The sequence below is a fragment of the Manis javanica genome, chromosome 10 (genome assembly GCF_040802235.1).
Source record: "Manis javanica isolate MJ-LG chromosome 10, MJ_LKY, whole genome shotgun sequence".
NCBI classification, from domain to species: Eukaryota; Metazoa; Chordata; class Mammalia; order Pholidota; family Manidae; genus Manis; species Manis javanica.
The window spans coordinates 3,052,074-3,075,836 of record NC_133165.1 but is presented as its reverse complement, the minus strand read 5'-3'; the positions used below and the strand labels follow the sequence as shown (position 1 = coordinate 3,075,836).

Sequence of the window (23,763 nt, the reverse complement as noted above, 5' to 3'; positions counted from 1 at the left end):
ATTGAAAATCACATCCTCTGATGATCCCACGACACGAGGAAGAAAACCCAGAAAAATCCCAGTAGGGGTGAGCTAGTGTCACGTGGCATTACGGACGCAGACACCACACGACTCTGGCTTGCGCAGGAGGCATACCTGCGGTATCACATGGTGGACAAAACTATGGGCAACTTGATCGGCAAAATTAGGGGTACTTTCATTTCTTTCTTAATATTTTGCCTTTCCTTTGAAAAAGTGAAGTTTCCGTGTGTTTCCTTAATAATCCAAGGTCGGGGGCAACACCACTTCGCACTCATCTAAGCTTTTCCTTTTCCCTGTGGCTCCCGTCTGGCAGGGCTCGGTCCTTCGGCACAGGGCAGAGTGGGCCAGGCGGCACCCACACCTGCAGCGGGGGAGCCCTAGCAGCTGGGATGGGGCGCAGGACACAGGGAGGAGTCCACGTAGGGCTGGGGCAGGCAAGCCTGGGTGTAGAGTCAAGGGGCAAGGCCCCCACAGGGCGTGCAGGCAGCTCCACATGGCAGGCTGGCCTCCTGGAGGGGAGGCGTTAGGACAGCGAGCGGAGAGTGAGCAGATCTCTGTCAAGGGGGCAGATGTGGGAAGGGGCGACAGTCGGGACCAGTGGTGCTGGGTGGACGCAAGGGACACAGAAACACATGTGCTCGCAGACGTGTGCATGCGTGCACACACTCACACCAACCCTCGTCTGTCCTCAGCTCTGTCTCGTAGTAGGCCTGGGAAACATGGCCAGCAGTGGTACGCCTAGTGCCCGGGCCTGGCATCTAAACAGCACTGTCCATTCTAAGGAACCCGGGCTCCGGGAGGAATGAGTCATTCCTGGTGGGAAGTGATGGAGCCAAAATACAAAGCGAGCCTCGATCACCTTTGCCAGAGGCCAGGAGGCAGTGGGAGCATGGCAGCAACACGTCAAAGGGCACGGGAGCCGTCTGCCCAGCCGTGCTCCGTGGCTAAATCAGGGACGGTGTGGGCATCACAGTAAGTGAGGATAGCAATAGATCAGAGCCCACTAATAAAAGAGACATAAGAAAAGCCACGTAAGTATTATAATAAATGAATACTTTGGAAGTTTGATGAGGTAACACACTACTTACACAGCTGCAAAATCCCACCCCACATAAAGATGCGTTCCGTACGGGGAAGAGTACCTTCCCTTGGGGAGACGGGCAGATGCCCCAGGAGCCCCAAAGCCAGCACTGGCACTCGGGGGCAGCTCCAGCAGGTGCCACCAATGGGGTGCAGTCACTTTGTGCCAGTCCTGCACCTACTCCAGGGAGCCCCACTGAGCCACGACCTCACACATCACCGGCCTAGACTCCAGAGACAGCCAGATCCTGAGGGAAGGGCCAGACCTTGGCCAGCCTGAAGGAGGCCACAGAGACGTGGCGACCAAAAGCCCGTGCGACTCTGGGCTGGACCCCCTCAATGCAAAGGACACGATGGGGCCAAGCAGATGGCTGCAAAGGGGTCTGAGGATGGGGTGGTGCTGCACCAGGCCAGCCTCCGCCTCAGGCGGCTGCACCGGAGCTGGGGGGGAACGTGCTTGTCCAGAGCAAAGACGCCCGAAGGTACCTGCGGAAGATGGGACATCGGGGAACGGCTTACTCTCAGAGGGTTCAGGGGAAAAAAGAGGACACTGTCACTTCTCTTTTTCTGTAATCTGACTCTTCTCTGACCAAGAATAGTTCTTAGACTTAAAATCTAGCCCTTGAAAACCACAAAGAGCGACGGGGCAGCCGATGCATGTCAGCCTGCAGCCTCAGGCACCACCAGTTGCTGGGTGAGCACACAGCCCAAGGTCAGAAGACACAGACTCAGATATGCTTCACTGGCTGGTGTGACCTCTCTGGGACTTGGTTGACGTGACTGTGAACACAGGGACCCAGTGGGCCCCACCTCAAAGGATCACATGAGCTGTATGCGAAGGGTTTGGCAAAGTTCTGGGTGGGAGCAAACACTGGGATGGGGAGGCTGAGAAAGGCCACCACCTCAGCCTACGGGGATTCCAAGAGCACCACCTCCAGAAGGGGCTGGTGCCCGGCCTCTGCCCTTCACACCACCAGGGACCGAGGTCAGTCTCTCCTGGCCTTGTGGCTGTCCTGTGCCTTGTCCACCTCAGAGACAGCGTGCCCGCTCTCTGGGATCCGGGCGTGGGCTGGCCAAGGTTGGGGGCATCTGGCACCCATAGTAATTCCTCAGTAGTCAGTCCGCAAGGGCCTTTATAAAAACTCTTAGTGTAACCGTGGGTAAAGCACGCCTGACCCCGGCCCCGCCAATACGGCCCGGCTCAGCCCTGTGCTCCGCCCCGGCACCTCCCAGCCCGCACGGCTGCGCCTCGTACCTGATCAGCGCGCTCTCCTGGAGGAGCTCCCGGCTGAGGTTCAGGGGGATGTCCTCGCTGTCCACCACACCTTAGAGACAAAGCTCCGTCAGAACATCCTGGACGCACGGCCCTGTCCCACCCACACCGCCAGCCTCCCGGCTCCTGCCAGGCCCCCGCGCTCTGCACAGCCCACGTGTGGGTAAGAGGGAAGCAGGGACAGCCGAAGGGGGGAGGCCCAGTCGGGAAGGCGCCCCAGCTCCTCCGTGCCGCTGACGCCCTGGACAGCGATGTGACGAGGCAGAGCGGGCCAGGCCGGAGACAGTAACTAAGATTTCAGCATCAGTTTCACACTGAAAACCACTTACTGGATTTTATGTTCAAAATCATAAATGCATCGTGGATATTTTGCAACTTTGTGTGACAAAATGGTACTAAGAGTTTAATGAATTCTTTATTAAGCTTTTAAAGAATTCATGTCAAAGGCAATTCATATATAAACCTGAAACTCAGGTAATACCTTTAAACGTTCAGAGAACGTGATCCAAACATCTTGCTACCCACATCCCCAAATCAACCCTGACTGCCGTTTGGAGGCCAGACGCTCCCTGGGGGCTCTGAGTTGCTCCCCACTGTGGCTACGGGCGGGAAGAGCAGAGCTCTTTCTGATCGCGTCAGCACCCGGCCACACCCAGCGCCCGCTCACGGCCCCGGGCGGTGGGGCTGCGGCCCCCACGGCTGCGCACAGGCTGGGGCACTGTACCGCGAATGAAGCGCAGCCACGTAGGCAGGACGTCAGTGGTCTTAGTCTGGATGAGGACTTTTCGGCTGTACAGCGCAACGCCAGAGCCCAGCTCGCGGCTCACGTCAAACAAGGACGGTTTCTGGGGGCAAGGAAAGAGCGGTGTCAGGGGGCAACGGCAGGAATCCCCGTTGGCCGCAGAGGAGGACGCGGAGCCTATGAGGGGTCACATGGACTCCGCTGACGACGCTGAAAACCACCCCTTCTGGAGGAGAGCCCTGAGCTGCATGTGCACCAATCTGGGGGGACACCCGTGCCCGAGACCCCCCCACAGCAGCTCGGAGCGGGAGCAGGGGTGCCTCCCCGAGGCAGCTGCCGCCCTCCCCACCTCCCTCCCCCAGGGATGCAAGAAACGATGAGCAGTGTGTCCGGGAACGGGCCAAACCTGCTAGGGGTCGGGGTCGGGGACAGCGGGCTTCGGCCCTAGGCCGGACCTAGCTCATCACCTGGTTTGTGTAGCCCAGGAAGGCTTTTCCATTTTTAAATAGTTGAGGAAAAAATGAGTATTTCATGATATGTAAAAATACGGAATATCCGAATTTGATGTCCGTAGTTTCCCGTGGCACCGCCCTGCCGGCTGGCTCAGGCGCGGTCTGCAGTGCGGTCATGCCGGCGTTGGGCTGCAGGGCTCAAAGCCGCCACTACCTGGCCCTGCACAGAAACGCCTGTGGGGGCCTGCTCGACACCAGCGCTGTGCCACCTGCAATTTGCACACACATCACACCGTGTCGAGATGAAGACTGACTCAGGAGGTCCTGGCTGTGGGGCAGATGCCCGGACTCTGCACCCCTAACACGTCCCAGGAGACGCTGGTGCTGCTGGTCTGGTCTGTGGTGGGGGTCTGGAAGACGCCTTCCAGAACGGGGAACAGGGCGTCAGGAGGGCCGCAGTCAGATGAAGCCAGGAGAGGCCGCGCTCGCCCCGGCGGGCTTCGGCAGAGCCTTCCCCTAACTGCTGCGCTCCAGACGTCCCAGGGGCCCAGTGGCAGCAAGGACAGCCCACTGCCTCATCTGAGCGGCAGATCCCCGTTCCTCCACACAGCCCAGGGACGTGCCTGCCTGCAGACAGGAAGCCCAGCGGGCTGCCCAGGGGCCCCCACCGCAGACACCCCAGGCCAGCACCCCATTCAAGAGCCCAGGCTCCCAGCCAGCACCAAACATTCCTGTTCCTCCCCAGAAGACAGCATGCAGACACTCCTCGCTTGAAACCTGCGTCCACCCGCCCCAGGGCACAGGGTTTTCTTTCACTCTGATGCTGCCAAGTTAACTTCCGTGATATGTTTGTGCTGAACTGTTACTGTTCAGGGAAAGTGCCGTGGGAAAACCATCACCAGGCGGGATGGCCGCTTCAGGGAGCAGCGGACGGGCCAATGAGCAGCTGCACAGGGCTCACCGTCTCTGGCACATAGAAGACGCTGCGGATGTTCAGCGGTGCATCCGTCCTGTAGCGCAGGGTGTAGCGGGGCTTATCGTGGGCCTGAGCGATATAGCGGTAGAATTCCTCGTCCTGCTGCTCGCCCACATCCTTAGCATCCATCATCCAGATGGCCTGGAATAGAGATTAGTGGGGGACATTATGAATGAGATGCATCCTCCCAACAGCCTGTGGGCTGAGCAGGCAGAATCCGTGACCCTGCGTGCGCTCAAGGACACGCCTGGGACACACAGGGTGGCAGTCTTGGGTACAAGACCCTCTGTCTCCAGTCCCACATGCCCCAGCTGGGGATGGGGGCGGCAGGACACAGAAAAGGGTCTCGGATCAAGTGCGCTTCCCCAGGCCAGAGGCAGGAGGAGCCAGGCAGGGGCAGATTCTGGACGTGCCGTACATCCGTACATCACCATCTACTAGCCATCAACGGGTGAGCGGACAAAGAAACCTGGTCTCGCCACAGGAGGGGGCACCCGTCTGCCTAAAAAGGACTGGTGCGCAGGCGCATGCCACAACACGGACAAGCCTTGTGATAAAATAAGCCAAACAGAAGGCCATGTAGTGCTTGATTCCATTTATATGAAATGTCCAGAATGGGGAAACCCACAGAGACTGAAAGCAGATGGGTGGATGCCAGGGGCCAGAGAGGGGGGAAATGGGGACCACTAGTGGGGGTAGGGCCTCTTTCTAGAGTGATGAAAATGTTCTAGAATTGACTGGTTGCATGACTCTGTGGACACACTAAGGACCAATGCACTATACACCGTAAAAAAGGGGGAACTGTACAGGCGTGAGGCCCCCAGTGCAAATGGCCAGGGTACAGGGGGCTGGGGGCCCTGCCTGCACCTGCAGAGCTCACCCATCCACAAAGAACCCCTAGCCCAGGGACTGTGACACCATCTCCCAGTCCGTCTCTGCCCGTCCGGCCAACTGAGTACCAGCTGAGACCTCCAGGCAGCTGAGGGCCCCACCTGCAGGGTGTTGGTGCGCCTTCCGTTGAGGTACAAGGGGAAGCTGATGAAGTTACTGTACTTTGTCACTACATCTGGAAGAGACAAAAGGAAAACCACAAACACAGAGGCTTCCGGTGACAACACTCTGCAAGGCGCTGTGGAGCAGTCGGCGCACAGGGGAGGCTGGAAGCCAGGCCATCGCAGGGACCCTGTCCTGCCCACACGTGTTGAGCAGGCCTCATTCCAGAACCAGATGTTTTGAGGCCAGGGCCACACGAGGCCACACGCCTTCATGGTGGCATAAGTATGGTTTTAGGGGCCAACAGCAATGCCTGGAAAGCGCCTGGCACTTGATCAGCATTCGGTGAGGCCAGGGAAAACCATGCCCGGAAGCACTGGCTCTGGTTCGTGCTGGAAGCTGGGCTCAGGCTGGGAGGGCGGACCTGTGACATTGCACAACACAGGTGGGACGCTGGAGGGACTTGTGCCGCTTGGGAGGGAGAGCGAGCGCCCCTGACCACAGCAGCCTGTCCCTGGTTCGGCTGGCAGCCTGCAGGGGCTCTGGCCCAGGAGACCTACTGGCCGCCCCAGCAGCCCCCTGCCCTGCACCCCCCATGATCCCGGTCCAGACAGGAACACGGCAGTGGGGGGGCGCCCTGCCAGCCTGGCTGCTGCTGTGCGCACGTCCCAAGGCCTGGGCTACACTCACCTCGGACCCGGGCCTCGCTAGCAAACTCCCTGCTGTCTGGCTTGAGGTGGACGATGATTTTGGTCCCGGTTCTAACTCCAGAGGCCTCCGCGACTTCAAATACCCCAGAGCTGAGACACACGGGAAAGGGGAAGCCAGACACACACATGGCTGCTGGCAGATCCCCCACAGGCAGGCCCCTCACCGCCAACACGCAGAGAGGGCAGCCGGAGTGCTGCTGCCGACCTGGCCGAGCCCCCAGGCCACCGAGCCTCTGTCAGCGGCACTGGCCGCTGCGTGTGGGAGGTGGGCTCACACAGAACAGGCCCAAGGAGACCGCCGGGCCCCCCTGGGGAACAGCTGGTCCTAAATGTAGCTGACCATTCAGAGGGGCCCCGCCCAGGACAGGCCCCACCGGAGCACAGGCCGAGGGGAGCCATGTGGTGTGGGAAGACTGACCGGTGCCCCGGACCCCAGGAGGCCCACTGCCGCTTTCTGTGGAGTCTCCTTCCCGGTGAAGCAGTAATGCTTCACCTGAATCTCCGTCTGCATGTTGGCGAGCTGGGCTGCGGGAGCCCCGGGGGCAGGCACACCCTGTATAATGCGGGGACCCCGATGTCACACTCACCCATCGGAAAGCCACTGGTAACCGGGGCTGCCCGTGGCTGCCGAGCGGGAATAGACCTCGACCCTGTCGGCCACCATGAACGCCGAGTAGAAACCTACTCCGAACTGACCAATGATCTTGCCGCTTGCCTCCGCCTGGTCCTGCAGCGCGTCCAGAAAGGCCTGCGGTGGCGAAGGCTGGTCAGAGGGAAGGCGCCCCCTTCCCCAGAGAGAACAGACATTGGTGACTCCCTGTGCTTGTTCCTCCAGCGCACGCTGAGACGTATTTGTTCTTCCAGACAACCACACTGAGCACTGCCCACCCCACGTCACAGAGAACCCCGGCAGTGTGGCGGCAGGGGCCTCGCAGATGGCTCCCCGCCATCCCCAGCCCCCGGAGTGGAGCAGGCGAAGGAGGAGACTTCCAGCGGGGAACTCTGTCTCCTAGACTTTAAGCCTCCTGGGAAAAATCATACATACCAAACACACACTTCTGTATGTTATCTCAAGGCACTCAATTAAAACTCATGTTATCAAAGTTCCTAAGATGAAAAATTAAGTAAGATACACATGTGCGCTGCTATGTACAGTGTATGTTCCATGTGGTCCAGGGTGGGGGCTGCTGACCACATGCGTGCCCAGCCCGGGGACTGTGGCTAGTATGACCGGGGAACTAAACTTCAAGTTGCAGGTCACTTTGATTTTAAATTTAAACAGCTATGTGGAGCGAGTGCTCCTGTCTGTGATGGCGCCGGCTTTCTGTGATGGGAACACAAGAATGCAGTGGGAAGGAAGTAGCTTAGGCAAAGTAGATAGTTCTGTGAATCACTTTCGACTAACAATTAGGCTATTTGGAAGCATGTGGTGCAAGATGCCCTTTTGTAGGCACCACAAAGGGCCACAAAAACAAACAAAAAGCACTTGGCCTCCAAGGAGAGGTGCAGACGCAGCCAAGGCCACAGCCTTTGCCTTGGGCTGGCACAGGTGCTGCTAGAGGCCACCCCGCCCATCCGCCCCTCACAGGCATCAAGTCACATTAGCAGTGACCAGCCCTGTGGCTCAGTCTGCGAGGGGCCTGAGGCGCTGTGCAGCCCGCACGTGCTGAGGGCCCAGCTCACGCCCAAGGGGCTCTGCTTCACGCCTACGCCACTCCAGCAACTGCTGAGAAACGACTTGAGAGAAGAGAGTCAGGGACAGAATGGAGTGGTCTGGACTCAGACTGATGGGCTGTGAACCATGGGATGGCCAATTTCTAGCTATGGGAAAAGCTTCATCTACAAAATAACAGGAGTGACCTCAGAGGTCCCAGTGATGACATATGAAATCACGTGCTAATGTGTTCACACTGAAGCTGGGGTCTGGAGTGTGCTGGGACAATGTGCCCTCTCTGGTCAGAGCTGCCCCTCAAAGACAGATCCTCGAAGCCTGAGGGTGGAAGCAGCTTCAGTGCCTGAGGAAAGGGGTCACAGGAGGCTTACCTTTGACCCTGACCTAGCAATCGTTCCCAGGTTGGACACCAGTTCTTCCTGTGTCATCCCAATGCCAGTGTCCTAAGGAGAGAGACACATCACATGCCGAAGTGTTGGCGGTGGGGAGCAGGGATGGACGTGTACAATGGCCCAGGGTGCGAATGGCATCGATGACACCTGCCAGGCAGGGCTCAGGGACACACCCCCACAGCCATCAGAAGGGATGCAGTCACCTCAGCCAGGCCTTACTAGAGGACAGAGACACACAGATGAGAAACTGAGATGCACAGCCACTTGATTTTTGATAATGGTCCCCAGGTAATTCGATTATAATCTTGAATAATAATTAACAATAATCAGTATCTTGAATAATAAGGGCAAAGGTGTTAACAACCAAAATGCTTGATCAACTGGTAAAGGATACACAGACTGCTTCACACGCACACAGAACACTTGTCAGTGACAGGAAGGCACAAATACTGATACATGCAACACGGATGAATCTCAAGAGCATTTTGCTGAGTCAAAGAAGCCAGACTCAAACGACTACCTAATGCGTAATTCTGGTTACATGGAATTCTAGAAAATACAAAACCCTAGTGATAGGAAGCAGCTCTGTGGATGACAGGGCTGGGAAGTGGGGAGGAAACAGCAGGGGTGTTGTCGTCCTGATGGTATGTGTAGTTACAACAATGCGCACACCGCTTGAAACTCACTGAACGGTACACTTAACATTGACAGATTTTACTGTATGTAAATTATGCCTCAATAAACCTTCTTAAAACAACAGGAGAGGTGCACACATACCCGGACCCCCGGGAGTGAGTGAACGAGAGAGCACAGACACCCCGGAACAGGTCCCGCGCAGGCGCATCAGCTCCCGCGCAGAGGCAGGAGGCCCAGGCAAACAGTGTCCAGCACATCCTGGCACTGGCACCCCAGCCGTGGCCCTGGGGGGGCAGGTCCCGCAGCAGCCGTCTCGGGACCATCACGGCCCTTAGGCCCAACTGCCTTAGTAACCAGGCCCCCTTTGGCTTTCCTAACTTTTTGATCTTAGAATTTTCAAAAGGTTACAACAGCAACCAAAAGTATTGCTTTGCGTAAAGCCAGACTGTTAATGCGAATAGCAGGCTGCTATTAAAAACAGTGCCACAGGGATATTTAATAATTTGAGGAAACATGAATTACAAGAGGAAGAGTTGGGTTAAAAATCTAAAGAGAACATTAAAAAATAATAATAAATATTTATTTACATATGTCTAGATAAGTAAATAAGTGCATAGACACCCAAAATCTAAATAGACATTCACTAAAACAGTAACAGTAGTTGGCAAGCCCGTGCCCTTCCCCAGAGCCTGTGAAGGGGGCCGCGGCCCACAGGCCCTGCCAGTCACTCCCGTGGGGGCACCAGCGCAAGAGGCAGGGAGGCAGGCCCCGTGTCAGGACACGTGGGAGGAGGTACCTGGACCGTGATGGTGCCTTTCTCAGCGTCGGTCTGCAAGTGAATCTCCATTTCCGGCAGCGTTTGGCCTTCAGACACCAGCTTATGACGCAGTTTCTCCAAGGCGTCGCTGGCATTGGAGATCAGCTCCCGTATAAACACCTATGGGAACGGAAATAGGCTGCTGACACTGCAGGACCTTCTGGTTTCAGCAGCAAACAGCTGGATGACAATATTCTGATTTTTAACCACAAAACCATAAAGGGGAAACTCAAAGGCAGTTTCCCCAGGGCAGGGAACAAAATGGAAGAGACTAAACTGGCTGAGGGGTTGGCAGGACACAGAGAAAGTAGAGAACGTGCGGCCCACCACTGTCTCCATGCTCACTGCTGGAATGCAAGAACTTTGAAGAAAGGTAAGGAGCGGCCTATTGCTTGTCCCTGAAACAGCTTTATGGAATAAACTTTTAATTCTACTGCTTCCTCTGAAAAATCAACCGTGAAGTTGTCTTGTTACACTAACTCAAACTTTAAGAAGAACCCAGGGGGAGCCCACTTCTTGTGCAGAGATGTCAAAAATACCCAAACTTCTATTTCTTCTACTCCATGAACAAAGGCTCACTGGCTCCATGTAATGCAGCAAGATCACCCCAGTCCAGAACTTCCATGCTCAGGAGGAAGGGGCCTCGGGGCTGCTTCCCATCAGTGCCTGAGAGGCACCTCAGCTCAGTCTGACCCTCCACCTCCGTGAGAGCCACCCACGGGGAGGGGCAGGTGGGGCGAGCTGGGCCCACAAGGACAGGAATGCCCAAGGGGAGTATGTTTCAGCATGAGCCCTGGAAACGCTTCCCGAGAAGCCCCTCTTCACTCTGGGATGCTGTGCCTTACCTTCCTTCAAAGTTCTCCTTGGCATTCTAGCCACGAGCATGGGGACAGTGGTAGCCCACGTGTTCTCTACGGCCTGTCACTCCTCAGTCAGTTCAGTGTCCTCCAAAAGGCCCTCAGCAGCGGCTCACTGCTCAATCCCACACAAGGCCAGGGAACAAAGGAACACCGTCCTCCAGTCCCGACGCCCCGCAGACCACAGGTGGTGATGCTGCGCTCACAGGCCAAGTGACGAGGCCTTGGGGCACACGGGCAGAGCCACAGGAGGGTCTCAGTGCCAGTATCTGAGGACTCCTAGATTATCAGCAAAATTCCTCGATTCCTGGAGTCAGTCTGGTCCAAAGAATCATCTGGATATATTTGTCCATGAAACCCAGACTTTGGTAGAAATATTCTTGCTGGCAGCCAAGATCAGGACTTGTCCAAACTCAACACAGCCTCACAGCTAAGATACCATCTGGCATTTCCCCAGAATAGCATAAAAATAATTTTGCCAGAAGAAACCTTGCCAGCACCGGGAGTGATTAACAGGTACTGCACCTCTTTTTCTGAGTACAGGGAACGGGCAACAATGTCCAGAAGCTTCTTTGTCTCAGCCTGGAACTCGTGTTTGGAAACGGAACCTGGTAAGCAATCACAGACACAAACAAGGACGTTTAATTTCTATTTTGGTAGAAGTGTACGTGCTATACAATGATCCAAACAACATTTAAGGTAATGAATTTTGAACATTTTTCAAAAGAATGAATGAACAAGAAAGAAACAGTGTCTAGGGCTCTTGGGCAGGAGCCTCAGGAGGGGGCCTACGAAGCGGGTCCCCTCTCCCCACGGAGACGGTAAAGGCAGCGAGCCTGCACCGCCTCCCACGGTGGGGCCTGCACCCCTCGGCCCCGGCTGCCTCGAGGGTCAACCCTTCCCAGCGTGCCCGGTGAGAGTCAGCTGGCTCTGGCAACCAGAGCTTGCATTCTGTTCTTTAGAAAGGTCGTTACCAAATTAATTCTTTAGAAGACAAAATAGCAGAAAACCTCACTTCTCTTCTTAACCCCAACATCAAAGATTCTGCTATTGTCTCATTGGAAAGCCAAAAACGGACCCACTTGAGGACGGGCTATGGAGACTGGGTTCCCACACATCCCAGCAGCGAACAGACCCCTGGGGCGGGGGGGCCTGCCTCGTGGGGCCAATCCTGGGTTCATGTGCCGCTTCCATGATTATCAGCAGATGTGCCGGGAGTCACCACCCAGAGATGGGGCCCTGCTGGGAACTCTCGGTGACCACCAGAGGGGGCAAGACGCACTGGGTGGAAGGCAGGCCCCACGAAGACCGAGGAGGAGGCGGCACTGCTTTGGGAAACCCTCCCTCCGAGACCGCCCAGCGAGTGGGCTGGCTTCTCAGTCACTGCTCCTGCCTCTGAAACACCCCCTCACGAGCCAGCACCCCAGCGGGGGAAGGCTTCCCGGGCCAGGAGCCGCCGAGCACAATACCCTGCACGGCCTCGGAGCCACTGCTGATGGAGCGCAAGGGCTCCTCCGTCTTGTCCTCAGCAGCCCGTGAGCTCAAGGGCCGTCCTGCGCAGAAGCCTGCAGCCAGGTTTCGCCTGGGGATTCCGGACAGGGACAGGGGCCTCCAAGAACACAGAACCGGTTTTCCTGAAAACAGATACGCAGAGGGCATGAGAGTCAGTAGAACACCAGAAGCAGGACGTCCTGGGTCATCACACCTGGTTGGTCCTGCAGAGGCCGACGTGCAGCTCTCTCAAGCAGGCTGTTCACCCCCACCCCCACCCAGGTGGAATCAGCAGTGACTGAACGCTGGGCAGCCAGCGGCTATTTCAGGTGTAGCTTGGCAACACCTCCCCTCGCATGTCAAGTACCAAGAAAGTAGCAGAGCTCGGGCAGAGCTGCGGGAGGTGGGCAGGGGTGCGTCCTGCTAACCCCTTGTACAAGCCCGCTGGACAGAAGCATCGCTGACGCTCACAGCCCCACAGGGCCTGAAGTGGGGGCGGGCCAGCCTCCCTCTCCATGCGACTGCCCCGAGCGAAGGGGGAGAAACCCTGGGAGGGCCCAGCCCTCAACACAATGTCAAGTCTCATGACCTTCTAAGGAATCTGGTAGGTCAGAAAGGAATGGATCAGGACATCCAGAAACAACCTGAAGGTGTCAATCAACCAATGCCTGACTCCCCATTCCTACAACGTATAAACACTGGCCTTCAACTTATTCCTGGATTTAGCCTTTACCTCTATGCAGAATACCTTAAAAACATCCACCCCAATTCAGAAGACATTCAATTTCTAAACAGTCTAATAAATTCTCTGGGTTTAACTGCATTGTTCACTTTATCCATATAGCTAAAAAAGAAAAAAAAAAGCACACAAAATACTGCACTATTTCTTCTGGAGCTAAATGATACTTGGTAAGAGGGTTTAATGAACAGTCTGCACCAGGCCAGGGGAGCTCAAGGACGTGGGCAGGGGTACACGTTAGAGCTCATCCCGGCGATCCCAGCTGGCCCACAGAGGGAACCATGCCGGCCGACCAGGCAGCTGTCCCACCCCGAGACAGCGCCCACACACACATCCGAGACAACAGGTCCCCCGCCAAAGCTGGGGGCCTCCACCTTAAAGCACTGCAGGGCTTCAGGGAGGACATCGGTGAGGCTGGGGTACAGGGGAGATGAAACCCCACACCTGGCCCCACACAGGGCCAGGACTCGAGTGCTGAGCAGAACACGCCGACCGACGGGTAAGTCGCACAACGGCGAGAATGAAAGGCAGAGGAGGGGCTCTCCCAGAGGGGGTGGGTGCCCCGCCCAGTGATTCCCGACAGGCGGTGCTCACGTCCCCACACGAGCAGCCTCGCGCCAGGAATTCTTCCATCCAGTGCCCCTCTTACGTGTTTCATCGGGCAGCCATGACCCAACCACAGAAACCCCAAGGCAGCACGTCACACCCCCGGGAGGAGATGGTTTCCGAAGTTTACTAGGACTGAAGTATTTCTGGTCTGTTCCACTTGCATAAATTTACTGAGCTCACCATTTGCCCCACGGTGTCCTACCCGCGTTCTGCTAACAGCGTCCTTCCCTCAGGAAGACTAGATGCCTCAGGGCCTCTCCCAGTGGAAACTATCCCGACCCCAATGGAAGGCAGAAATTATGGGAAATTGAAAAATTCAAAGGCTAAGGACTCTCAGCATTTTGAAACTCCCATAAATGAACTATTCTGAACCTGTTCCCAGATAAAGACAGGGAGCTATTTGATTTATGGCCACATACTTTATTTCCTATCTTGAAACTTAAGATTTCAGTCAACAACACGTTAGAGCTCATTCCGTCTTGGTACATATAGAACTGCTCATCCTTTTTAATGAGCGAGTGGGAGTCCACTGTAACGGATAACTAGTGCTCGATGGGTGTTTAAGCTATTTTTAGTTTTGTGCTATTAAAAATAATGCTCCTGAGCGACCAAGCTATGTAGTGCACATCACCCTTCATGTAAGAAAGAGACACGGGAAACACCAATGTGTCCGCTCATTTCTGCAAGAAACATGGGGAAGATAAACCAGAAACTAATGAGGCTGGGAGTTAAGTTTCCTGTGGCTGCTGCAACAAAGTGCCACAGATTGGGTACTTTCAACAGAAACGTATTAGTTTCCCAGTTGTAGAGGCCAGAAGTCCAAAATCAAAGTGCTGGTGGGGCCAGTTCATTCTAAGGCTAAGAGGGAGGATCGGTTCTAAGCCAGGCTGCCCGCTTCGGTGGCCTCAGGTGCTCCGGCTTGTAGGCAGCTGGCTGTCTTCTCCATGTCTTCCTGTTATTTTCCCTCTGTGTGTCTGTCCAAATTTCCCCTTTTTGTTAAGGACAGTCACAGTGGATTAGAGCCCACCCTAATGACCTCACCTTAACTTGATCATCTGCAAAGACCCCATTTCCAGATAAGGTCACATCACAGGGACTGACTCAGTTTGGATTTCAGCGTCTCGTAGGGGAGGCAGCAGTACAATCCATAAAGGGTATGTGGGAACAGAATGGAAAGAACAGAGGATTGGGGACGGGGTGGCTGAGCGCAGGGAAAATGTGACATCTCTGCGTACACCTTCCTGTGCATCTTAGGTAACGTTTCCCATAACCCAAAGTCAACGACCAAGAGTATGAAATACAAACAGTAACAAATGTGCAAACTGTACTATCAGCAACACGACCCCCTGAAAGAACCCAGCTGACTTTGGAAATGGTATCCTGTAGGTCGTAAAGCTGGCCTCCAAACGGACGGCACCCAATCACTGCAGAACTGTTAGCAATTGTGAAACTGCTCTGTGTACATATGAAGATCAAGCAAGCAAGTGCCCTGTGGAGCCTGGGTGAGGAGGGAGATGCAAAAAGGGAACGCGAGTGGCGAGGACGGACCCCGTGCCACAGTGGAAATGGAGGTGTCACTGTGAACATGCGACTTTCCCTGCACCTACAGACTGGACGTGGAAACAGGTACTCAGGTGCGCATAAGTGTACACACACGCATGTCCTAGCTATGTTCAACAACAGGCCTAGAGGCAAAGACGTTCTGGCAGCAGGGAGCAAACCGGGCACGGAGGGGGAGTGGCCGCTCGGGACTGCGCACTCGGGAGTCCCAGGGAGCCCCACCCCGGGCAAGCTGGAGGGAGCGCTCGCCCGCCCTGCACCGGAGCTTTGTGCACACCATCCTTCAGCAAGGGAGCCCGGGCTCCCAGAGAACAGGGGAGATGAGCATGGAGTGTTCTGTGCCCCAGAAGGTGAGAGGACTTGAAAATGAGGGGGTGCACCCAGAAGGCACAGGCTGCAGCTGGGAAGTGCCCCAGTGGCCAAATCTAGGGCAACAGGGAAATGATAGTAATGGACTGTTGGCCAGCAACTGAAATAAATACTAGTCCACACTTTGGTAACAAACGGGGAGAAAGGACCACCCCCTTGCAGCATGACCACAAGTCCTAAATGCATTCAGAATGACGGGACCATCACCACCCAGCAAGCAGGGCAACAGCTGTTGCAGGTGTGAGCTGCTGGCGGCTTCAACACCCACCAGAAACAGAATGTTTGTATGACCTCCAAGTATCCACCCCAGGGAACTCCCGACCGAGTTCAAAGAGAAAACCGGTACTGTACCAGGGAGAAAGTGGCAGATACCGTTGGACTAAATGACCACAGTCACCATCATCAGGAACAAGACAGCATCAGGAGCCTGTGACCCTGGTGGGCTGAGATGACACAGCCTTTCTACTGTGTTCTTGCCAAACACGCATCTCGATCTGATCATAAGGAAACACCAGACAAACCCAAGCCTAAGGACATCCTAGAATATAACTGGCCAGCATTCTTTTTTTTTTATTAAGGTATCATTGATCTTATGAAGGTTTCACACGAGCAACACTGAGGTCACTACATTCCCCCATATTATCGAGTCCCCCACCCCCCACTGCAGTCACTGTCCATCAGCATCGTGAGATGCTACGGAGTCACTACTTGTCTTCTCTGTGCTACACTGCCTTTCCCGTGCCCCCCCCTACATTATGTGTGCTGATCATAATGCCCCTTCATCGCCTTCTCCCTCCCTCCCCACCCCCTCTTCCACCCGCTTCCCTTTGGTAATCCCTGGTCCCTTCTTGGAGTCTGTGAGTCTGCTGCTGTTTTGTTCCTTCAGTTTTGCTTCATTGTTATACTCCACAGATGACGGAAATCATTTGGTACTTGTCTTTCTCCACCTGACTTTTTTCACTGAGCATAATGCCCTCCAGCTCCATCCATGTTGTTGCAAATGGTAGGACTTGTTTTCTTCTTACGGCTGAATAATATTCCGTTGTGTATATGTACCACATCTTTATCCATTCATCTACTGATGGACACTTAGGTTGCTTCCATTTCTTGGCTATTGTAAATAGTGCTGCGATAAACATAGGGGTGCATCTGTCTTTTTAAATCTGAGAACTTGTATTCTTTGGGTATATTCCAAGGAATGGGATTCCGGAGTCAAATGGTATTTCTATTTTTAGTTTTTTGAGGAACCTCCATATTGCTTTCCACAAGGGTTAAACTAGCTTACATTCCCACCAGCAGTGTAGGAGGGTTCCCCTTTCTCCACAACCTCACCAGCATTTGTTGTTCCTTATCTTTTGCTTGTTGGCCATCTTAACTGGTGTGAGGTGATATCTAACTGTGGTTTTAATTTGCATTTCCCTGATAATTAGCGACGTGGAACAACTTTTTATGTGCCTGTCAGCCAGTACTCTTTAAAAAGTGTCAAGTTCTGAAGGCCAAACACAGACCGAGGAGCCACAGCGACCCAGAGCGGCATGGAGCTGTGATTCCCACTTGTCCAACACCGAATGCCATGGTGCGTTTTTTTCCCTACATAACATGTTTAACAGTCACAATATTATACACAGCAGTAATAGTAGTATAACTTCATTCAGGTACTTGGACCCAATTCCAATATGCGTAAATATTGGATACTTTGAGGTCATACAATATGGAATGTGGGATCTTCCCACACATAACACCAAGCAGTTCTCGAGCACCAGCAGGGTGTTGGAGAACTCAACTCAGCCCTGACGCTGTGTGCCCGGAGACAGTACCAGGTTCCCAGGCTAAGGGCTCCGTCCCACAAGACTGCCCTCCACCCCCAACTCCAGGCGCTGGTCGCTGGTTGCAAGCTCCAGGCAGTTCCCTGTGCTTCTGACCTACCGGCTGCAGACTGGAGATTCCCACGACCTCCCCCTTAGGTTTGATTGATTTGCTAGAGTGGCTCACAGAACTCAGGAAAACACTTAGGTTCACCAGTTTAACAGAGGATACAAGTTAACAGCCAGATGACAAAGGGCAAGGTCCCAAATAAAGCAGTTTCTCTGCTCATGGAGCCTGGGGCCTGGCTCGGCGGCACACAGGGGGGGGCACGTGGAGGTGCGCCGGTTTCCCAGGCCTCGAAGCTCTTTCCCCGCAACAAGCAGGATCCAACCGAGCAGAGCAGGCCAAGCAGAGCAGGCAGAAAGCAAGAAGCTCTTCTCAGGGGGTTTGTGGGGGATTCACTGCACAGCCATGACTGACTGAATTACTGGCCATCAGCTGACCCAGCCTCCAGCTGCCACCCTTGGGCGGGGGTCCACACGTCTCATGAACACGACAAAACACTCGTTTCACCTTGAGGACTCGGCAGTGTTTTCAGGAACTGTGGATGAAGACCAGATACACCTGGGAAATATATGTATTTGGTCATTCCTATGACCAAATATATGTATCTCTTGTGATTCATTATATCACAGAAGCCCTGGACAGAAAGGACATCAAGGGGAGGCTGGATAAATTAAAGTAAAATTGGGAAACTACCTAGCAGTACTGTATCAGTTTAGCACAGTTTTCGATAATTGTACTGTGATCATGTAAGCTATTAACATAAGGGGAAAATAGGAAGGGAACCAACCCTGTACACTATTTCTGTAACATCTCTGTAAAGTACAAAACCTTAAAAAGTCTCAAAATAAAAAACAGAGCTCTAAGGAGTATTCTTGTCCATGTTTCATCTCATTTATGCACGTGTATCCATCCAGAACTGGGTCCAAGGTTAAGCCCACTCTGAATCGTGCTCGATGCTGCCAAGTCACCCTCCGGGGCTCTATCAGTTTACATTCCCACCAGCAATGTAGGAAAGGGCATATTACACCACCCTCCCACCAAGATTTTATTGTTATGAATACTAGGATTTTTGCCTGTCAGGTAAAAATTTTACTATAGTTTTCACTTACACCTGTCTTATGAGCAAGATTGAGCATCTACCCATATTTTAAAATATTTCAATTTCCCTTTTAATGGACTATTAATAGCCTCTGATAATTTTTCTAGTACATTTTAAATCTTTCTCTTATTGATTTGTAAGAGCTCTTTATATATTAAGGAAACTAGTCTTTGTAAAGGCCTTCCTCATTAAAAGATTAAGCATGATTTTCCCATGTCTTATTTTTCTATTCCTTTTGCTCTTTCTCCACTTAATACTAAGAATACTTTTGAAAGGCTTTAATATGTTGTTTATGATGGGAGTCATACAAGTCCTCATAGTTAGAAAAAGAGAAAGAATAAGCTATCCCTATTTCCAACCTGGACTTTAAGACCTTCCCCTGATAATTACAAGATTACATTAACTAACAGTACTAATTTAGGGCAGATTTAAGATTAACTGAACTTCCTACAATAACATTAAGAATAAATCAATAGTGCAATAAATGTGCCTGAACTAGATACAAACATTCTACATGCACAGTATCTGTCTTCACATTTTCCCATTACCCTAAAGGAAAAACCACAAACCTCAATGTCAGCTACAATGTCTTAATGCTAATCTGTTTGGTGGTTTGGGGTCACACAAAATGGGAAGTACTGATAGCTTAAATGTGACACCAGAAACACGCTTACACACCCCTACCCGCCAGTGTTCACAGCTTCCTCCACCTGCAATCACACCCTTCTTTCCACCGGAGCTGCGTCAGGATCCAGCAGGAGGCCCTCTCTTCCGCAGGCCCCCCTCCACCGGAGCTCACAATAACCTCTGCTACTGTGAATTCAGAGTACTGACCATCTTTGCTACTCATTTAAAACCGCTGTTGTATGCCAGCTTGTGGCATCTATTAGATGTTTTTTGATAATGTAGAACATCATATATCTTAGTATCAAACTCCTTGAAGCCAAGAGCATCCGTATTTCTCAGTATGCAAAACATCTACTGCAGGAGCAGCTCTTTTTACAATCATGGAACTTCTTACCAGCATAAACATCACCATGCTCAGCAGAGGCACCTTCAGTCCGCCAACAGATGGCGACAGCGGTCCTGCAAGACTACAACTGGGAGGCAGGAATTGAAGAGCCAACTGCCTACACCGGCCAAGGAAGGCGAATGAGCCAAAGCACACTGGGTTCTTGGCCTTTTTCTTCTTTAAATCACTTATCTTTCCTATATATCAGCCATAATTCTCACAATGGTTTGGCTTCATAATGGCATCTTCCATTATACAGTGTAAATACAGACACACTTAGTATTTTAAAGCTGTGAGAAATATGCTAATGTTTTCTGGAATTACATACTCCAAATGGACAATCTCCCATTTTACCAAGTGTGATATGAGTAAGAACCTCACTTTTTGTCTTTACTACACAAAGTGCCACTGTAGGGCTGAGGTATGTCCTACCAACCAAACCTGTGGATAACAACCGAGAACTTGGGAACAACAAAAAGACTACCTAAAGGCTCTGAAGAATCAACAAACGCAGGCAGATGCTGGGGGGAGCTGAGCTGGGAGCCGGGAGAAGGGAACAGCACAGAGCGAGGGCAGGTGCAATGGAGGCTGGCAGCCACAGACACAAAGTGCACTTTGGCCTAAAGAAACAGAGAAGAGAGAGGGTAACCACAGAAGCTGAAGAATGGGGAGGGTGGGAAATCCCAGAAAGGAGAGAGTCACAAAAAGGAGCGTCCCCAAGTTTGGCAATAAAGTCCTCTAGGTTTCTGGCTGCTCCCCAAACCATGCATGTATGGAGCAAGTTGCAAGCAGGCCCGGCAAGGATAAAAGAATCAAACTGTGGCCTAAGAGAGTGTGTGCAGCTGGGTTCCAAAGAGGCTAACAGTCCACTTTAAAACAGCAACTACTTTTCAGACAAATATAACAGAATCCTGAGACTTCTAAGTCCACAATGTCTAGGATGCACCACAAAGTTACTTGATATACCGAGAAACAGGGAAATGTGAGCCCTACTCAGGAGAAGTCAATCAGTGAAGGCTGATGCCCCAAAGATCCAGACATCGGAATCAGAAAACAAAGGTTTAATTAAAACCACCATTATAAAAACTGTGTGACATAAAGTAAAGTGAAAGATGGGAAATCTCAGAAACATAAACTGTAAGAGAAGAACCAAATGGAAATTCTAGGTATAAAAAAACACAGTATCTGAAATTCTAAAGTTAACTGAAAATTGTCAACTTGCAAATAGATCAACAGAAATTATTCAATGTGAAGCAGAGAGAAAAAAAATTAAAAACAAATGAACAGGTATCTCAGGTATATGTGGGACAATAGAAAAAAGTTCAACATATATGGAATTTGAGTCCCAGAAGGAAAGAAGAAAGAGAAAAGAGCAGAAAATTCTGAAGAAATAATGACTGAAAAATTACCCCCAAATTGGTCAAAGACATAAATCTACAGACTCAAAAAGTTCAATAGCAGAATAATTCAAAGCAAAACACCTAGACACAACAGCCAAGTTCCTGAAAACCAAATAAAAAGAGGAAATCATAGAAGCAGCCAGAGAAAAATGTCACATTACATGGCAGAACAAAAATTTTAATGACAGCTAGCTGACTTCTCATCAGAAATAATGGAAGCCAGAAGACAATAGTACATCTTTAAAATCTCAAGCAGCAGACCTGCACTAAAGGAATGCTGTAGCTCTCAAGGCTGAATGGAAATGGTTATCTTAATTTAGAGCACTTGAAATGGTGCCCTAGGTAAACATAAAAGCATTTTTCTCTTCATTTCTTTAAATTATACACCACATTTTAAAACAAAAATTAAAATACTGTCTTGTGAGGCTTTTAACATATGTACATGCTATGCACATGACAACTCTCTAACATAAAGGATGTGGTGGGGGGCAGAAATACACCCATGTAATTGAAAGGTTTTTACATTGTATACAAAGTATTAAAATACTATATGAAAAGTTAAGCATGAACATTGCAATCACCAGAGTAACTACAAAAAAATGATACAAAGGAAAGAGAAATCAGAAAAACACTCCACTTATAACTGCATCTAAAAGAATAAAATACCTAGGAATAAGCCCAGCCAAGGAGGTAAGAGACCTATACTCTGAAAGCTGTAAGACACACATGAGAGAAATAAAAGACACCAATAAATGAAAATCTATCCCATGCTCATGGATAGAAAGAATTAATATGAAAATGGCCATCCTGCCCAAAGCAATTTACAGATTCAATGCAATCCCTGTCAAAGCACCAACAGCATTTTTCAATGAACTAGAACAAATAATTATAAAATTCATATAGAACCACAAAAGATCCTGAATAGCCAAAGCCATCCTGAGAAAGAAGAACAAAGCTGGGGGATTACACTGCCTGACTTCAAGCTCTATTACCAAGCTACACTTATCAAAACAATGTGGTACCGGCACAAGAACAGACCCACAGACCAATGGAACAGAACAGAGAGCCCAGATATAAACCCATGTATATATGGTAAATGACTATATGATAAAGGAGCCATGGATATACAATGGAGAAAAGATGGCCTCTTCAACAACTGGTGTTCAGAAAACTGGACACATATAAGAGAATGAAACTGGATTACTGTCTAACTCTATACACAAAAGTAAACTCAAAATGGATCAAAGACCTGAATGTAAGTCATGAAACCATAAGACTTTAGAAGAAAGCATAGGTAAAAATCTCTTGAACATAAGCACGAGCAATTTTTTCCTGGACACAAACTAAAAAGCTTCTGTACAGCAAAGGACACTATCTGCAGAACAAAAAGGCATCCTACAGTATGGGAGAATATATTTGTAAACAACTCATCTGATAAAGGGTTAACCTCCAAAATATATAAAGAACTCATATGCCTCAATACCCAAAAAACAAATACCCAATTAAAAATGGATGGAGGACCTAAATGGACATTTCTCCAAAGAAGAAATATATGAAAACATGCTCCACATTGCTACTCGTCTGGGAAATGCAGATTAAAACCACAATGAGCTATCACCCACACCAGCTTGAATGGCCACTATCCAAAAGACAAGAAATAATAAATGCTGGTGAGGATGTGGGGAGAAGGGAACCCTCCTACACTGTTGGTGGGAATGTAAATTGGAGCAACAGCTATGGAAAGCAGTATGGAGGCTCTCAACAAACTAAAAATAGAAATACCATTAGACCCAGTAATTCCACTTCTAGGAATTTATCTGAAGAAAACAATCTTCCTGATTTGAAAAAATAAAATGCACCCCTATGTTTATTGCCACACTATTTGTAATTGCCAAGATAGGGAAACAACCTAAGTGTCCAGCATGGATGAATTAATAAAGATCTGGTACATAAACACAACGGAATATTATTCAGTCATAAAAAGCAAAGAAATTCTGCCATTTTCAACAACATGGATGTATCTAGAGAGTATTATGCTCAGTGAAATAAGCCAGGCAGAGAAAGACAAATACCATATGATTTCATTCACTTGTGGAATACTAAAGAAAGCAAAACAGAAGGAACAAAACAGCAGTAGACGCATTCATAGACACTGAGAAGTGACTAGTGGTTAAGAAGGGGGAGGAGCTGGGGCAAGTTGGGGGCGAGGGTGAAGGAGATAAAGGGACACAATAATCGCAATCACAATATAAGCTGGTCACAGGGACAGTAGTACAGCATGGAGAACAGAGTCAATGATTCTGTAACATCTTTCTACATTGATGGATAGTGACCACACTAGAGGGGGTGAGGATTCAGTAATACAGGTAACTGTTGAACTACTGTGTTGTACATTTGAAACCAATATAAGATTGTATATCATTGATACTTCAATTTTAAAAAGTGATGCAAAGTGTTACAGCTAAAACAGCACTAGATCAACTAAAATGGAATTCTAAAACACATTTACTTTATCCAAAGAAGAAAAGAAACGAAGAAGAGGGGAAAAAATAAGAGGACAGACATTAAAACAGTAGAAAAAAAGTTCAACTACATCAATAATTATGTTTTGTATTAAAGGACTAGAGACGCCAATTATAAAACAAAGATTGTCAGAATAAAAACAAGACCTAGTCATATACTGTCTACAAAACAATCACTAGAAATATAAAAACAGATATGTGAAAGTAAATGGATGGAAAACGATGCAAGAACCAACCATAAGAAGGCTGGAGTGGCCATATTAATATCAGAAAAAAGTCTTTAAAATAAGAAGTATTACCAGAGAAAAAGAAATAAATTTCAGAATGGTAAAAGACACCATTCATCACGAAAAGTTAGTCATGTCTGCTTAGCAACACAGCTTCAAAATACATAAAGTTTAAAAGAATTAAAAGAGAAAAACGATTCTACAATCATAGTTGGAGATTTTAGTATCCTTCTGTTAACAAG

General features: G+C 50.6%; 1 protein-coding gene across 1 annotated transcript in view; it reads right to left on the bottom strand.

Annotated features, from left to right (window-relative positions):
• The window catches only part of TRAP1 (TNF receptor associated protein 1), a 52,916-nt gene that overhangs the window by 8,899 nt on the left and 20,254 nt on the right, over positions 1–23,763 (bottom strand). Inside the window, exons 2-11 of the mRNA XM_037014376.2 lie at positions 12,091–12,255; positions 11,147–11,229; positions 9,744–9,884; positions 8,291–8,362; positions 6,835–6,995; positions 6,228–6,337; positions 5,537–5,610; positions 4,530–4,685; positions 3,099–3,219; positions 2,357–2,426 (exon numbers count right to left, since the gene is read on the bottom strand). Coding sequence (XP_036870271.2) covers positions 2,357–2,426; positions 3,099–3,219; positions 4,530–4,685; positions 5,537–5,610; positions 6,228–6,337; positions 6,835–6,995; positions 8,291–8,362; positions 9,744–9,884; positions 11,147–11,229; positions 12,091–12,255 — 1,153 coding nt within the window. The remainder of the gene's footprint in view (positions 1–2,356; positions 2,427–3,098; positions 3,220–4,529; positions 4,686–5,536; positions 5,611–6,227; positions 6,338–6,834; positions 6,996–8,290; positions 8,363–9,743; positions 9,885–11,146; positions 11,230–12,090; positions 12,256–23,763) is intronic.